This window comes from Phoca vitulina, unplaced genomic scaffold (assembly GCF_004348235.1).
Source record: "Phoca vitulina isolate PV1807 unplaced genomic scaffold, GSC_HSeal_1.0 scaffold4, whole genome shotgun sequence".
Classification (NCBI taxonomy): Eukaryota; Metazoa; Chordata; class Mammalia; order Carnivora; family Phocidae; genus Phoca; species Phoca vitulina.
In genome coordinates, this window is record NW_022589707.1 from 12,496,510 (window position 1) to 12,515,307 (window position 18,798).

At 37.0% G+C, this 18,798-nt stretch overlaps 1 protein-coding gene across 4 annotated transcripts in view; it reads right to left on the reverse strand.

The window, feature by feature from the left end:
- The window catches only part of EXOC4 (exocyst complex component 4), a 731,914-nt gene that overhangs the window by 390,961 nt on the left and 322,155 nt on the right, over nucleotides 1-18,798 (reverse strand). For 3 of the 4 annotated variants that reach the window (XM_032401540.1, XM_032401541.1, XM_032401542.1), the window contains exon 10: nucleotides 16,121-16,217. In XM_032401540.1, the coding sequence (XP_032257431.1) occupies nucleotides 16,121-16,217 (97 nt within the window). Of the gene's footprint in view, nucleotides 1-6,650; nucleotides 6,962-16,120; nucleotides 16,218-18,798 lie in introns of those variants that run through there. The other variant, XM_032401544.1, reaches the window with a different exon arrangement.

Below are 18,798 nucleotides of genomic sequence, written 5' to 3' on the forward strand. Positions count from 1 at the left end.
GTTTAGGATGGCAAAACAGACTATAGGAAGTATTTAAGAAGATGAAGGAAATGAGGTTTAAAAGACAGGTCTACAATCCTGTTTTTCTCATCCACCTACTAACTGGAAAGAATGTGAGAGCCTAGATGTGAGAGGAGCCAAAAAATGGAGGTGACTTAGACCCCCAATCACCTTGTAGTACATCCCATGAAGAACCTCGGACAGGCTCTCTCCATGCCTGCACTACCATCCAACATGGGGCAGAAAGCACAGGATTTAGGCAGAAGCCACAGGCTCATGTCCTGTCTCCAATACTGTGTTGCCTCAAAGAAGGAACTGAATGTTCGAGCCTTCAAACTATTCCTCAGGGTTGTTATGCTGGCAGAATAAGACAATGTACTTGCCAGTTGCTATTTTATTGTTAGCTAATGCTATTATATAATTTATATAACTCAAATACATGCATAATCATAGTAATAAAGTTATTATTTATGTTCTAGTAGATCATGGCTTTGTATGCTGACCTCTCCTTTTAGACCTTTATAATTATAAAATAAGTATAGCCTCGTTCCAATAAGTTCAGAAAATATAGGAAAGTATAACAAAGAAGATAATCCCACATTTATTTCTAGGTATATATGTCCTCATAAATAAAGATATATATGTATATATTTTGATCAAAATGTGGTCATGCTATATTTCTGTTTTGCAACCAGCTCTTTACTCAGTATATTTAACATACCCTTCTATGTTAATAAAAATACATCTACTATATAATTTTCAGTGGCTGGACAATGTTGTATGCATAGAACATAATGTATGCAACCAATATCCTCTAGATAGACAGCCTAATATATGAATATATATAGATCTTAGCTAAACATTCCCTGTGATCTGTCCATTTCAGTCTTTTACTCCTTCCCTTTAACCCACCCTCCCACTCACATACCTCTGTTATCCTTTTGCGTTGTTTCTTTGCCAGAACATTTGTATTTGATCTTGAGGATTTTCTGTAAGTCCTCAATTCTGCATCATCTGATTCAATATTATATTAAGCTTCACTTTACTGTACAATTTTTCAATGACTTAACCTATAAACTCTCATCTCCACTACAAAGGCCATTAGCACATCTGGCTCACACCTTTCATCCAGGAATCCCCTTCCTGTTCTTCACAAATACTTTCTCCTCACACCCATCTCCAACTTCCAAGCAAACATCTTGAGTTTGAATATAATCCAGTTTGTTTCTCATCCCTAATCTTGTACCTTCTTCCAAAACATCACTATTAATTGTGGATGTTTTCTCCTAATAGGGGCATTATTTTCCTATTCTAAGATTTTCATTGAGTGTGGGTATATATTTTTTAAATGTTATTATTTATTTAAGAGAGAGAGAGCACGAGCAGGGGGAGGAGCAGAGGGAGAGGGACAAGCAGACTCTGTGCAGGGCATGGAGCTGACACTGGGCTAGATCCCAGGACCCAGAGATCACGACCTGAGCTGAAATCAAGCCTCTGACACTCGGCCGCCTGAGCCACCCAGGAGTCCCTCTTTTCATGTGAGACATAATTATGAAAAGAGTGACTCTGGATGTGTGGGAGCAGGGGAATCAAAGTTTTCTAGGTGGACTCCTGGATTCTCCTGGATTCAGATCACTGGAGAGCTGGCGGCCTCATCTCTCGGGACAGGGAACACGGGAAGGGAAGAGGCAGATGCAGATCAGCACACCAGGATGTAGGTATGTGCACAGGAGTAGAGGCTGGGAATGAAAGATTTAGGCAATAAGACCAACAGTTCAAGTTTTAGAACTGAACTCGCTTCCTGGACTTTTTGAGCGAGTTCCAGTTTGGAGATAGTATCTTGCAAGTAAGAGCTAAAGCTACTGAATGGGTGGAGATAATGGTGAGTACACAGAAAACAGTCCAAGACAGGCTCTGTGGAGGACTTGCATTGAGGGAGTACGCAGAGAGAGTAGAACCTCAACAAGCCTAAGAACGAATGGTCTCAGGTAGAACCAGAGGCCAGAGATGGCGATGACGTCAGTAGGTCAGTAGAATATATGACTGAATGGGAGGAGAGAGAAATGAGCAAGAATACTCTCCAGCAGCTTAGTAGGAAGGAAAAGAGGAATTTAATTAGTAGGTGGGAGAAGGAGGATGGGATATGCAAGTTTAAGAAAAGAGATTTTATAAAGGGCAGAGATCGAGCACATTTGTAGGTCCCAGGGAAGGAGCCAGCAGATCAGAAAAGACTGAAGACCCAGGAGAGACCAGATTAAACAACAAGAACAAGATCCCAGAGGGGATGGAGGGGAATTGGATTCACAAGAGGAGGAACAGCCTCTGAAAAAGGAAAGAGCACACAAAATGGGCTTTTTTGTCATGGATTTTCTTTTATTCTCAAATTACCACAATACCTAATTAGGAACAAAAGTTCCATAAAGGCAAGGACAATGTCTGACACATGGTAAGCACTCAGATATTTGTTGAATACAATGAATAAATGGATGAAAATAATAAACAGAAAAACATGACTAAATTGAAGAATTTTTCCGCAAAATTCAGGCTTTCTTTAAGTACACTCAATTCCTATTGAATGTAGGAGTTGCATCTTGAAAAATCAACGTCAATCAAAACGCACGTAAAAAAGAAAATGTAATGAATTAAGGCGTGTAAAACAGAAGGACTTCCAGCTTTCAGAGAAGGATGTTGCTTCCTCTTTACTCTTTAGGGAAATCCTCATTTCAATTTTCTTGAAAGCTTCAAAATAAGAAAAAACTGTAGATTCACTCAGTTGCATTTCTGGGCACTGATGCACCTTTATCAAGCCTGCTCAGCATTTAGAATTTCATTTTTAAAGAATGGATAGAGTGGTCTCTTTTTATACAACTGTTTTTGCTTTTCTTACTTCCACTCCTATATCCAAATTTTTTTCCCAGAATACTCTTCGGGACACCTGGGTGGCTCAGTCGGTTAAGCGTCTGCCTTCGGCTCAGGTCATGATCCCAGGGTCCTGGGATCAAGTCCCGCATCGGGCTCCTTGCTCAGAGGGGAACCTGCTTCTCCCTCTGCCTGCCGCTCTCCCTGCTTGTGCACTCACTCTCTGACAAATAAATAAAACCAAAAAGCAAAAGTAAAATATGCAGACATGATATTGATGGCATTGCTGGTGCTGGCACCCTGAGCACACTGGGCAGGGGGAGGGAGCTGCGGCTAGCAGGGCATCGCTGCCAACAGGGACTTGTAGTGACCACCACCGGGAGAGGCTGCAGTCGTAGGAAAGCCCAGAAGGCAAAGTGGCTATGGCACGTGTGACGGCACAGAATATATATTCCATAACCAAGCAGCTGAAGTGAAGGCAGTGAATAACTGTAATTAACAACAGGTTCAAGATGGCATAAAGAATTCAAAATACAAATGTTTTAATTTGCAAGAGTTAAAATGCAAGGTTGTAAAGATCTACTGAAAGAATATTTCATGTCCATCAGGTTCATCTTGTGCTTTTAGAACTGGTCCACCCACTTACCCATAATTTGCTCATTTACTCAAAACATTTTTACTCCCTTCCTATGATGGACCAGAACCACGTAATTTACATACCTACTCACTAAAATTATGTTAGTGCCTCCAATCTAGCCCATGCCCACTCATTGCTTCCTGTGATACTCCTACAACCCACTGGTTCTTGGTTAATCCTTCATGTAACACTTCACCGCCCCCTCCTGGCTGAATATATTGTTCCCAAACACCAGCCTACATATTGATGTTTGCCTAAGAATGCTGATTTAAATTGCCAATTATCTTACTTTGAAAAGGATGGTTCCTGAGATCAAGACCTGAGCTGAGATCAAGAGTCAGCTGCTAAACCAACTGAGCCACCCAGGCCCCCCAAGGTAATATCATTTTTACTTTCCTTGGTGTTCTAATTCATTCTCTTTAACAAAACTGGCAACCTATGTTAGTTGCCAATTATTTTTCATTGATTCAAAAATCTCAAAGTCTAGGAAATAGAGAGTCAATTAATTTTAGCTTCCCTGGCGTTTACTTCCAAGGTTGTAGGACACAGTCTATATTCCTCATCTAGTTAATGTGACTCTGGGCACCCTGGCTCACCGCCTGGCTAGGACATGGAAGAGCCCCTAGATCTCTTACTTGCCTGAGAGGCTCCTTGGCCCCCACAAGATAGGAAATCAAAATATTTCTTGAAAAGTTGTTTTGAAGAAGTTTAAATAGTAAGCAGTATTTAAGACCATAAGATCCTAATGAGTTCTCATTTATTCCAAAATAATGATTGAATATTGTGTTCTTATAACTGCAGATTTCAGTGGTATACGGATACAAGGGCTAACATAAAAGAACCAATGACTGCTGTTACTACCAGTGTGGGCGACTAACACAGACATAGTGTTGCACAAAAGCCACCAGACACCAAAGAGGACATACTGTATGATTCCATTTATATGAAGTTCAAGCACAGGCAAAACCAATCTACGTACAATGACAGAAATCCTACTGATGGTTACCTCTTATGGAAAGGTATTGACTGTCAATATGAGAAAGTCTTCTTGGGCACTGAAAATGAGCTACATCAATGTTCTCTATTTTGATCTGGGTCATGATCATACTTGTGTATACATAAACAAAAATTCATACAAATATATGAATATATATACAAATACTTAAGTAAAGAGTTGTACATGTTAATGTATGTATATCATATTGTAATAAACATGAAAAACAGATTAGCTTTTAAATTATTTATAGATTCTGAAGTCACAGAATCCAATTAAGATACTTCCATATTCTTCCACTAAAGAGTGATACCCTGGAAACTTCCTGACATTACGCTGTTTTCTTCTTGCTATGTATCAAACACTTTCTCACCTATATGATGTGGTAGCTTACAGGAATAGGCTTTAGAGAGTGCTCCTTGAGTTTAAAAATAGTAACCACCAAATAATTACTTTTCTTCCACAAGTGCAGAAAACTACTTGAGGATATTGAAAACTCCAGTATCTATTCCAACTGCAAAACAGAAAGACAGATCCAGCACCTCCAAGGTCAAAACCACCGCTCTTCCCAAAAAAATGAAATTAAGGTCATTAAAAACTAAAACTTCTCTTGTGATACTTCCAGCTGTATTCCGGTATCTGCTGTTCTTGCCTCCTTTGCTTGTATCAAAGAACTTTCCTTTCTCACTTATGAAATAACAAAGTTTCAAGAAAATATTTTTGCTTAGTTTGAGGTTTCTTCTTGTCGGTTTTTAACTACAAAAAGAAGATAAAAAGGGTTTTTGCCCGTGAATGGAAAATATTTCTCTTGAAGTACTACATATTAAAAAAAAAAAAAAGAGTAGGCAATATTAATGATTAAATGTCAAATGATAATTACTAAAAGTAAAAAAGTTACAAATGACCAAGAAGAGCCCTTGGTGTTAGAATCCCTTGAAACAAAGCAAACAAAACAGAAATAAGAGAATAAAATGAACAGGAGTGTGTGTTTGTGTGTGACAGAGAGAGAGGGAAGGTTTTCTGAGGGGCATGCAAGGGGAATAGCAAAATAATTTTCCAAATCATGCAGAGTATATTCAACAATGTACAGCTAACACCCAAAGGAAAAGAAGTTACATGTAAGGGACCACGTTTTTCCTGTAGGTATTCCTACATTATTTTTAATACCAAATTACATTATCAATTTAGGTTTCAAAATCAGATGTAAATGGGCCTGTGGCTAGACATAAGCATATTTCAATGAATGCTGAATAGGCATATTTTGGCTATTGCAGTCCAAGACAAACACATGTGCAGAATACACAAAAAGCAGCACACAAATTATGTAAACATTTTGCACTGAAAAAAATCTCTGCTATCTTTTATGAGTAAGCTAATGTTAATTAATAATTACAAAATTTAATTAATAGAAAAACTGCACCAAAAATATCAGCATATTTAGGTCAAAATCAGCAGCAGTCATGATGATTTTAGGTTTATTTGCGCAGTTTCAGTCCCCTATTAGCTTTTAGCAGAAGAAAGCCAGCTTTCTTTTTGCCTTAAACATCACTAAGAGTTAACTTATATGAACAATTACTGGCACAGAAAAAAAAAAAAGAGAACAATATAAACAAGAGAAGAGAAATAAAAAGGAATGAGGAGAGAAGGAACTCGCTTGCAGGGAAGGGTGGAGTTCCTCTAGCAAGCGTGCTACATACAACATAACATGAATTTCTCTCTTACCCTGTGTCAGGAAGAGGAAAGTCAAAGCTGAAGGATGCAGAAGTCTACTATATACTATAAGTCCTTGGCTTACTAAATGACAGTCATCAGCATTACACTGAAATATGAAAAAGTAACCCAAATGAGCAAAACTGGAAGAAACCTATCTATCTACACAGAGCTCTGAGGTTGCATGGTAGATCAGAAATCACACTCTATGAAATCCTTGATCTCAAGAATGCAGACCTCACAGTTGAGCACATAGTTAACTGCATCTCCAGGAAGGATACTGCCTTCCAAGGAAACCTTTCCTAGTTTTGCCAAATTCATTAGAAAATTCTTGTTACGTAGAGTAGAATCTCTTTAACAACCAACCAACCAACTAGTATTTTTTTAACATAATAAAAAAAGTAATTAATTAATTAAAAAAAAAGAATGTCAACCAACTAGTTCTAATCCAGATTTGTAAAACAACAAAAAACAAAACTACTTTATCTCTTTCATGTGATAGACATTCATATATGTGAAAATAGGTGTCAAATATTCTGTTTTTCTTCTCTGTTTCACTGACATTTCCACTTTTTTTCCGCATAAGGAACAGGCTGTACTTTCCTCCTCACTGGACTGCCATGCCCACTTCTCTTATTGTTGTCATTGAAACGTGAATTGGTATTTGGGTTGGAGCCTTGATCATCTCTCCATTTCAGTCGGTAACATAAAATTGCCAGTTAGTCACATTCAGTGTTCAGCCACGTACCACATACCATAGTCTGAAAATACGGAAGTAAAAGAAAAGCTTTGAAAAATAAATTTTAATCTCCAAAAGTTAATTTGAGGATTAAAAGCCTTTAACATTTCTCACATACATTCAAAAGCAGTTGCTCAGATGTGGGGTTTGAAATCTCAATGTACCACTACTCAGTGCTTCACAGACCTTCACGGGTCAGACAGTCTGAAAATATACCACTATTTTTCATAATTCTGAGGACAAGGGAAAAAAAAGGTATGTTTCATAAAAATGCAATAGGGTAGCCACATTTCCTCCCATGCATGAATAATGTATGATCTACAATGTTATTTGCTAGACTGTCTAATTACTAGCATCTTTCAAAATGTCTATATAAGTTTTAGCTCATTAAGAACAAACATGTATCTGTATAAAAATATCACATACCTGTGAACACTCAGAATAATATTCTGCCAAATACCAATACACACATCAAACACAGGTATCCTACTCTTGTGCATTTCTCAAAAATAAAAAGGTTGGGAAATGAAATACAGAATTATTTCAGCTTGTGACATTCATGCTTACTCTAAATAATCAAGCTTAAATCCCTCTTTCAAAACATACACACACACACACTCTCCCTCTCTCTCTCTTTCTCTTCCTCTCTCTCTCTCTCTCTCTATATATATATATATAAAATCAAGGAATGATCCAGGGACTATTGCACACTTTCTAAATAAAAGTAAAAAAAAAATTGGCAGAAACAGAAGAGGCTAAATAAAAAAGCTTTTAAAGCAAGGCTTCTTCTATTAGAAACAGTTTTATAATCTGGGAAGGGGCTTCTATGATCTGTGAAAGAATGATAAAGCAAAAGTACTTCATACAACCATAAGCTTTCAATGTAGTAATAAGAGACAGTAAAGGTGAAAGGACAAAGTATCTAGGGTTCCAATAAATAACTACCAAAAACAAACTACGAAGCTAAGCTACAAGAGTAGTACTTTAGGATCAATGCTGTAAAAAGAAAGGAAATATAAAGTTCACCTTTATATTTCTCTATTTCATCCTCTAACAAACACTTTTTAGCTACAACAGAAGTAAAAAGAAACCAAAATACAAAAAAACAAAACAGAAACCACCCACTATTATACCACTTCTAGGTACGAAAGACTGATCTATTTCAGTATCATTACTAAAGAAAAAAAATAATTTTCCTTTATACTTTTATTGGTATCTGAAGAAGAAAAAAAAAACCATTCACTTCAACAGACATGTGCTAAACACCCTTCCAAGTGACTCATTAATTCTTTTTTTTTTTTTTTAAGATTTTATTTATTTATTTGACAGAGAGCGAGCGAGAGAGGGAACACAAGCAGGGAGAGTGCGAGAGAGAGAAGCAGGCTTCCCGCGGAGCAGGGAGCCCGATGCAGGGCTCGGTCCCAGGACCCTGGGATCATGACCTGAGCCAAAGGCAGACGCTTAACGACTGAGCCACCCAGGCGCACCCCCCACTCATTAATTCTTTAAACAAGTTATTTATTGTGTGCCCCGTTCATGTAGAAGATACATTTGAACTGCTCTCCTCCCTTTATTGTAGAAGTAATGTTAGAAAAGGAGGTGAGAAAAAAAGACTGAAGGGCAGAGATCTAGGCTGTTACAGGAATGCAGATTTGGAGGTCTGAAGACCTAAAATGGTCTTACCAAATTCATTACGAGCAACAGTTAGTGCCAAAAAGTTGGAAAGATCTTTTGTGCTAGGCCAGGTTTAGACTAATATATACAAAATTCATAAGGAGTTCAGTGATTACCCAGAGTTATTTTCTCTAAGAAAAAGAATTAGATTTGTTGGCAAAGTTTATTACACAAACCCCACAGGCCTTCTGCAAAGCAGCCCACCAAACCAAACTTCTTTAGGAGAAAACAACCTATAGTTCAGCCACAACCGCTCTGTAAAAACTCTCAGGTATCTAGAATGTCACAGGGAATAAATCCTTAATAACATGTTGATAAGCTAATGGCCTAATAACATTTGCTCAGTATCTCTGGATAATATTATCAAAGTGGACTACATATTTAAGGTTTATTTTCCCTATCAGGAGACACGAGTGTCAGGAGGGACAGAGATTTTTCACTATCCCGAACAGAGCTGTGCTAACGACTTCACCCCTACAAACAGGGCTTCCTGAGTGCCCCACATCCAGTAAGATAAATCTCAGAAAATAGTTTTTGCTGGTAGTCATTTTATCAGGCTTTCTCTAAGCCTTCAAAACCTTTGGAAGTTTCAGATCTAGTCCCAAATGCTTCTTATAAATCTAAATATAATGCCCTCCTTGTTGTTTTGACAAAAGAGAGAAGTTTCTACCTTGACTACCCGTGTACGAAGCTCCTCACGTATCTGTCCCAACACGTGCTGCATGTCAGCAACACATACCCATCTTCACGTCAGTCTGTTCACTGTTTCTTCGACATCTCCTCTTCTTCCTTTCCACCTACCGTTTCCCCCGCCTGGGTCATTTGGCCCTAGATATTCACACAGCTGCCTCCGGTACTTCATTTTCCAGTCTGACCAAAAGTCATTTTCTCAGAAAGCTCTTCTGACTGCGCCTTAACTAAAATAATGCCCCCACCTCCAGCAGTCACTATTCAAATTCCTCACTTTCATCCCTCATTCTTCCTAAAACTGTCACCACCTGATACTGTTTTCTATGTGTATTAGTTTACTTTTTTACTGTCTGATTTTTCCACCAGACTACATTCCACAAGGGTAGAGACTTAGATGGAGAGGAGTTGGCACAAAGTAAGTGCTCAATAAATTTTATTAAATGGATGAGCAAATGGATTTTTATAATGCTTAATTATAACAATGAATTTTATATGCCTTGGATCTACCAGTATTGTCAATGTGATAAGTACTATAATAAAACAAAAAATATAAAATGCCAAGTGTTAATCACAATTGTCATTTACTTTGGAATATCATTTTTAGCAACATAACCTACTACGTTAATGGCATAATCAATTTTGGTGCCTTTCCTCGTTTGAGGTTTGGTTTCAACCACTTCCTGACCTCCTAACTTCAAGCCCTGCTTAACAATTACAGCGATTTCACAGCCAGGCCCCGGCGACCCCTTAACCAATTCCCTACACTGCTGCTAACTGGCAGTTGCTACATCTGACAAGATTAACTTTTAGAAGTTACTCTTCTCTGTAATCAGAGACAAACACAATTACATGTGATGATAACGTTTACTCGTTCTACTGCCATTTGCCTTAAAAAAGGCACACAGCCAACCACAAAAATTCTGACCATCGTTATAGCTCAAGTTGCCAGGAAGTTTTATCTCCCTAACTAATCTAAATGCCAACCTACTCCTTACTGACCAATGAATATTTCATTTTTTGTTCTGCCCAGAAAGCCTTTAATTGCTGTCTGATTTTAATGAAGTGTGGCTGATAATAAATAGTGAAAAACGCTCACAGCCCAGATATTCAATATTCAAGTTGTGTTCAACGGAGGAAGCATCAGTGACATTTTTGCAACTTTAAATACCATCATCATCCACTCTGTCTCCAGCCTCTTACCTCTGCCAAGTCACCCCACTGTAAACATCTGTTCTTCAATTGTCTCATAAGAAACGTACTTCATATATGCAAAGTGATCATTACCCTAAAGAGCCAAATGTCTTTTAAAAGCTAGTTGAAGCAAATAAGCAAAAGAAACACATTGTCATTTGGACTTTTAAATTTTAAAATGCCAGGCCTTTGAAGTCCTTAAATATTATAAAAGCATTTTTCGGTCACAAAATCACAAACTTGAGAGGTAGAAAGCAAAATCCAGACCAACCAACTCCTTGATTTTATAGATATGGAAAACTAAGACACACAGGGATTTGGTCAACAAAAATTAAAATGTGGTCACTCGTACCCCCGCCCCCCACCCCAGCCCACATTCAGTGGTCTATCTCTCTCTCATGAAATACACAAAACTCCTTCCCATCTAAACACTGGCTCCAGTGCTAAAAGAATGATAAATTAATCACTTAATAAATTAATTTCCTGAGTTTGTTCTAATTGCAAAATTTAATGTACATTTTCTGCAATAGATAATTAAAGTTAAATGAGGTCATAAGAGTGAGACTGTAATCCAGAAAGGCTGGTGTCCCTACAAGAAGAGGAAGAGGTCATGTCAGGACACAGTGAGAATGCTTCCTTGGACTCAGGTGTCCTTACTCCGACCTGTCCCAGCTCTCAAGACTAGGGATTTTTGTTTCTCTAACAGTGATGGGCTACATGAAATCCCACTATTTCTCTTTGATGATTCTACCTTTGAAACTGAAAGCCTCCAGCTGTAGGAGGGTTGAATGCAACAGAGTCAAGGGCATAACTTTGTTTTCAAGAGCAGCACTCCCCACCAATTTGCCTTATTGACCCAAAAGGTATGCAATCACAAATGCATGCAATAAGTAAATAAATGAGAGATTAATAAAGCTTGAGAGTGTTTTTAAATTCTTTAGTTAGACGCTGCAAGCATTTCGATTGGTAAAGGAATAATTTTTGTTGTCACTCAGTTTTTGCTATATGAAGGAACTGTACTAACAATCTAAGGAACCATATATTCTCTGCTGGGGGGTTAGAGAATAAGGAATAGTGATAAATGAAAAAACAAAGGGAGAAATAAATTCTCTGCCCCTCCCCGCAAAATCCCACAAATAGCAGCCACAAGGTAACTTCAAATTTCCAGAAATGGCTACATTATATATTAATTATAACTACAAAGTGCTACTCTGTCTCTGTGATTGATACCTCAACAAAATGTATTTTGTTGATAAAGTTTACCATGATGGAACTATTCAAAAATAATTTGTGTAAAAAAAAAAAATCCAAATGCATGTCTGCTCTAGACAAAAGAAATACCGTCATTCAGATTTCACCATTAATGTATTTTCTTTGTGTTTCCCAAATTGAAGGCCTATAAAAGAATTTATTAGAGTGAATCCATCCATTCCTCTTGACTGTTTTCAGAGAAAGGGAAAAAGCAGCAACTATGTCAGTGAGGGTGGTACTAGTTATTCAGCCTATCATTTTCAGGGTCTCTATTTTGGTGAAAATATTTCAGAATCTACCTAGGTTTAAGCAGAAACCTCTTCATTTCAGTATGTTTTGTTCACTTAGAACCAGAGGTAGCAAAACTGATTAGATAAACTCTTACCATCAAAAGCTTACATTAAGGCTTAAGTTTCACACAATGTGTTGTTAGGCTAAGAATAAAGCAAGCAAGATAATGCTATAGACCTCATTTTTCTAAAACATCATTCTCTGAGACAATTTTCTGGTTTCTTACCCAGAAAGAGAAAATAGTAAGGAAGAGCATTAAATAAACAAGTCAAAGGGGCCAGCAGAGTTAAGGGGTAGTGAACAGACTGGAGGTCCGTAGATTTGCCTCCGACACCCTGTGAGATTTCCTAGGGAAGAAACTGCAGTACTTAGAAGAAAAGTACAAAAATAAACTCGCAAGGTTGCCAGATCTGGGACCTTGTACAATGATTTTATGGGAGAACAGTAAAAATGACGGCTGAGAATATATAAAACAGCGTAATAGGAATGTGCTGTGTGGTGTTCTTGAACAGGGTGGTTCCAAGTTTTCAGTACGGGAAACTTTTATGCAGCAAAGATTGCGCTGCCCACTAAATAAAAATGATGGAAAGGACATTTTTAATAAATGAAGTATACACAAGCCACCTGCAGCATTTCAGGAAGAGAGAATACAAGTATCGCTAGACGTAGGGGAAAAGTAGCAAAGGGAAACGAAAACTCCATTCCCATGGAAAAAATCTCAGCTCCCTGAGAGAGACAGTGCAAGAAAACAAGGACAGTGTTTAAATGGCTGATAAAAGCCAACTTGTAGTAAGTTCCTTCTGAACTAGAGTTTGGGGACTTAGGAGAGGAAAACGAGGAGTCCCTGCATCTGAGCAGAAGCACGCAAGGATGGCGAAGTGCTGGGTGAAAGGTTATGCACCGGCTCACTACTGTCCAACTATGTACGGGAAAGGCTGCAGTCATCTACCTCCTGGTGCAAGAGATCCCACTCATCTCCGTCCTCACCAGTCATTGGAGTTTTGGGGCTTCTCAGTTTTTGCCGCCCATGCAACTACCAAGGGAACACCTTTAGGCAAGGATTCGATGTTATTTTTTCGTTTCCCCAGGACCTCGCATAGAATCAGGGCCCAATAAATAATCAGTGAGTAAAACTGAACAGAGGAACCTGGATCTGAACCTAATTTGTTGCACTTTTCACTTTAAATTTCAAATCCTATGCTTTAATTCCCCATCTTTCCATTCTTCTATGCTAACCCTCCCACTAGGTTATACGGTTTTGTAAATAGTAATATGCTAAATCACATTCACTTTGAGCTAGCACGGAAATAAAATGAGGGGCATTCCAAAGGATGGAAAATATATGTATGCATATTTTATTTAAATAATCCCATAAAAATAGGAGTGACTATTTCTAAAGAAGAGTCCACACCGAACTTAGAGAAGGAAAACATGCACCGTAAGTGTTCAATATACATTTGTCGATCATGAATAAATGAATGGCTACAGGAGAAATGAGAAAACTTTAAATATATAGAGTAAAAATGAAATGCACTAGTATAATGCACACTGACTCTCCTCATTACCAAAACTAAACTTCCAAGCTTTAGAAGAAATAATAAATCCAATAATCAACAAATGCTGAAGTGTAAAAACTAAAATTAAAAAAAAAAAACAACCAAAACTATAAGATCTTAATCATTTGAAATTCCATAAGCCCATTTTGAGGTTTCAGCTGAGACTTTATAATGGGTTTGAGAAGCAAGGTTACAATTTGAGCCAAAGGCTAATTTAAAGTCTATAATGATCACCTGCTTAGAAAGGAATTAACTTACCTCGCAGACCCCATAATATTCTTGTGACTTCCATTAAGAGTTACACAGAGAATGAATGTAAACTGTATCATGCAACAAAACTTTTAATCGATAATAACATTCAGAATGAAAGTAGAGACCAATCGAGTGAGTAAAACTAGTATGAGTATTATCAAGTCTTAAAACAACTCTCTTGTAAAGAAGGATAAGTGCTAAAAAATAATTGTTAAGAATTGCAATACATTAAACTCTACTCATACTTTAGCAAAAATGCATTTTATTAACTGTCAGATAAGGGTAACTTTTCTTCCCCAATCTCCTAACTTCACATTTATAAAGGGAAAAAAAAAAGTTTATAGAGAAAAAAAATCTCCTGAAAAGGGACTGACAACCACAGCTAAAAAACTTCCAAAGGTCTTCTTCTATGCTTTGGAACAAACCTAAGCATAAGGATTACATTTATCCATGCCATGGCGTAACTTAGCAGTAAATTATGGCATTAAATCTAGGTTAGAAGATGCCTATAATGATTAAGGTATTTTCCCATTTTCCTAACAATTAGCAACTTTAACTAAGTAGAAATCAATTTAATTGAAGAGGAGAGTGAATACTAAACCAATTACCAAAGTCAGGTGTAATAAATATGAACACTGTTACTTAATCTAGAAAATCTAGATGTTGTAATTTATGTATTTGTATAGAAAATCAACTAAATTTATAGAGGAATAGTCTTAATTCTCTTAATTCCAGGATTCCTAAATTATATGATTTACTTTTGCAAATGTTTGCTAAAACAGATTTTTCAAAAGATTAATAATGCTTCTTTAAAAATCTCTTGTTATTACATGAAAGGATTTTTTTGTTGTTTAATTTACATATTTGTGTTTCGGCATTTAAAACTAATTGGGTGAAGTATTCCTGTACAATTTTTAAACCTGTTGCTTAGGTAAGAGATCTAAATTGAACTAGTTCTAATGATTTCGATTTAGTAAGTCTTGGTTAATGAGAAGGTAGGATAAGGATAATTCCAGTAATAAATTGCTTATGTTTTAGAAAAGTATATTCAATATTTATCTGGACAATTCAGCAGCATTTGCTTAACTGTTATTTCAAATGCCTCAAATATTATAGAAGTTACCTGAGGAAGTTAATGTGATGATCTGAGGCACCTAACCTTAAATGAACCCAAGAGTTTCTGGTCCATTATAGGAAAAAGCAAAAATATATATTGGTTCATTGCAGAGAAAACATACAATTAATATTATATTGGATATCTATGTTCAGAGAGTACCGTTTTTTATTGTAGCCAATAACGCTTAAAATATAATTCGCCATCTTAATCTTTTTTAGGTATACAGTACAGTAATGCTAACTATACGCACATTGTTTTATAACCAGGTTTCTAGAAATTTTTCATCTTGCAAAACCAAAACTTTAGATCCATTGAAGAATAACTCCCTGTTCCTCTCTTCCCAAAAAGTTCCTTTTTAAAGGTATTTAGGGCTTAGAAGTTTTTAAAATGCAATTATCACACTTTTATTTTTTTATAATCATCGGTCCACAATAACCTGAGCAATATAATAGATTTCAATCTAGTCAGCATCAAGTTGTCCTTTAATATATGAAACCATATACATGACTCCTATAATGTCTTTCAGTTTTTATAAGTCATGTTTGTTTCAAGACTTGCCAATCCTCAGAGGATATCTGAGTCATTAATATAAATTAGGGAGATAGGTCATGGGTCTGCCACTTTTTCCTGTAAAGGGCCTAAGTGTAAACATCTTAGGCTTTGTAGACCATATGGTTTCTCCTGCAAATATTCAATTCTGCAACACTGTAGCACAGAGCAGCTATGGACAGTGCATACACAGATGAGCAGGACTGTGCCAAGAAAAATGTATTAAAAACAAGAAAACCAGGTGACAGACTAGATTTCTCTTATGGGCCATGTAAGTTGCCACTCCCTGAAATAAAGAAGGGAATGGAGGGACAATGACAGAGAGAGGGAGAGGGGCCAGGGACAGGGAGTAGGAAACAAAGAAAATTATAAAAAAGTATTTATGGAGTATTACTCCAGAGAACAAATAGGTACTTAGCGGAGTTGACATTATTGGTTTTATTGACAAACTTTGATAGTGAAGCCCTAAAAATGGAACAAGTTTTTGTTTTGTCTTGTTTATTTATTTATTTAGGACTTGTTTCAATGCTGACTGACCTCCTGGCATTCAGTACATCAGCAAAAATAATGAAAATAATGACTTTCAGTAAGTACATAGGATTCGACTTACCTTAGTAATGGGTGGAATATGACAGTAATATTTCTGGCTCCAGGTTTGCAGACAAATTTGGTTCCTCCACCTTCAATTAAGTTATCATCAGGACCCCCTTTCAGGAAAAAGAAGACAGATTTAGCTTATTAGAACTTTTATTTTTTTTTTTAAGATTTTTTATTTATTTATTTGACAGAGAGAGACACAGCGAGAGAGGGAACACAAGCAGGAGGAGTGGGAGAGGGAGAAGCGGGCTTCCCACGGAGCAGGGAGCCCGATGCGGGGCTCGATCCCAGGACCCTGAGATCATGACCTGAGCCGAAGGCAGACGCTTAACAACTGAGCCACCCAGGCGCCCCAGCTTATTAGAACTTTTACAAAAAAATAAACCAAGGCTATTGAGATGAATGTTATGCTATCACAGGAAGGATTATCATTGAAAACAGTTGCCTTCAAACCTATACAATTATTTTGAGTGACTGGATCCAGTCAGTCTTCCTCGTTACATAAACTGTAGAGCAGCATTTTCACTCTGGAGTGAGAACATGGAAGCTCAGTAAAAAATAAATTGTGTTTTTAAAGAAACAGTGTAGGGCAAATCCAGTTAAACTTTTAGATCTACAATCACCAGTGTCCATCTTAGATAGCACAGCACGTGAAACTTTCCCAAAGAGGAAGTAGCATTCAAGGTTGTCCAGGGCTGTAAAGGTTAGAGCAAAGACCCATATAAACCTAACCTGACCACACTTCATCAAATCTAAGACCCCACCAATTGTAAGATACACTACTAACACTAATCTTTTTAAAAATCCTGCTAATGAAACTATACAATGCTTCCTTATTACCTAGGTTTTCTTTTCTCATTAAAAAGCTTCTTACAGTTTAAATATATACAAGTAGGTTATATAATTTATAAGTAAATATTTAAGATTTTTTAAGGCTTTAAGACTTTTAAAATAAATAGATGTTTACCGTAAATCTCACACACATTTAATACAGAAATATAAGAAAAATAAATTAAGGTGTTCTTAAAACTACATGATTTTCAGAATCCAGCTTTTCTTAATGACTCAGAGTTGTCAATATCCTTGTTTTCTAAATGGTGTCACTAAGTGGGTTTCTTAAAGGAGTGTACTAGTATTTTATTCCAACTGCTGATACTGATTCTGCAAGGTTTAATGTTGATATGCACTTGATGCTATCAGAAGATTTAAAGGGAAGGTGTTCCTATACCGACCAAGATTCATAATCTTTCCTCAACCTATCCTTAAGAGGTTCATTAATTGAAACATTGAAGGCTCATGGTATGAGGAATATCCACTCAAGCTCACACCAACTGATGCAAAACAACTCATTTTGGCTGTCTTCTGGTCCACAGCCATGAAGATGCCACTGACTTAAGATAACATCCTAATTTCAGCTGCTTTAAAACGTGAAAAAATGTGTATCTCAGGATGTTGGGAGAAATGCTCCCCCTCCCACACACACTACTCATGTTACCTACTATGAGAATGAAAATTAATGTAATCCCTGGCCTCTCTCTGTCTTTTACCCACTCTAGGGGAAGTGAAGTAATTCCCCTGGTAACATTGAGAAGACAAAGCCGAGCATGCAGGTCTCAGCAACCTCCTTATTCCACTTTAGAAACCAGAATGCCTGCAGATGGTAAGTGTTGTCTTGCAAAGTTGAACAATAAAGTTCTTGCTTTGTTCAGAGAAGGATGAAGTGGTCTAGCCCCTTCTGTAAGTGAGTGAGTAAATTTGTCTAATTTTGATGTTCAGTTAGCAAACTCATTTGGCTCTCAAACTAGACCACATCTTCCAGTCTAGCTTATGTCAGTATAAAAGTTGGAATTTCACCTTCCATCTACCTTATGTTATTTCTTAATGTTTCAGGAATCTGACAGTAAAGATAGATGCTATTTCCTGGGCTTCCTCAAAATTCTGACAGCCTACACTTAAAATATTTTTCTTTTTTCTAAATTCAACATTTTCTTTCTAATTATAGCTCTTTGCATGATACCAAACACAACTAAATCTCATTTGATTTATTATCTATCTTAATGGTCTCTGAGGTATCGTGGAGATTGACTGATAAAAACACGTGAAGCCTCAGAAATCCATACCCCGGATCATCAAGACTTCCCAGAGGCATCAGAGTCTAGACAAATCCCATTTGGATCAGTTGTTTCTACCAACTAATCACAGCATGGCTTTTCTTAAGAAAAACAGAAAATATAATGGAATGTACAGCTCTTGATTCAAAATCATGAACTATTTTTTCTCATTTGAAAAAAAAATCCATTTGTATTACTATATTTGCACCAGAGATATTAGTGTTCTGCTAAGTCAGTGGTTTTGCAAAAGGAGAGCATCGAGACTATCATAAACACTACCCCTTTCACAAAACCCTCCTCTAAAAGTCACATGGTATGGTTCCAAACAAACGGAACAGAATAAACAGATCTTCTTTATCAACACTTCTCCAAGATCATAAAACGAAGTCAGTACTGAATTACCAAGGAAACATGTGTATATGTGTAGAAAATAAACAGGTTATATTCTGCACTCCAGGCGCAACGTAAATAGCTTCCTATGAAATAAATATACACAACAATATAATGCATTCATTTACGGAAGATGGGCATCTCTTTTAAGGACAAATGCGAGTTAGACTACAAGATCTCCAATGATTTC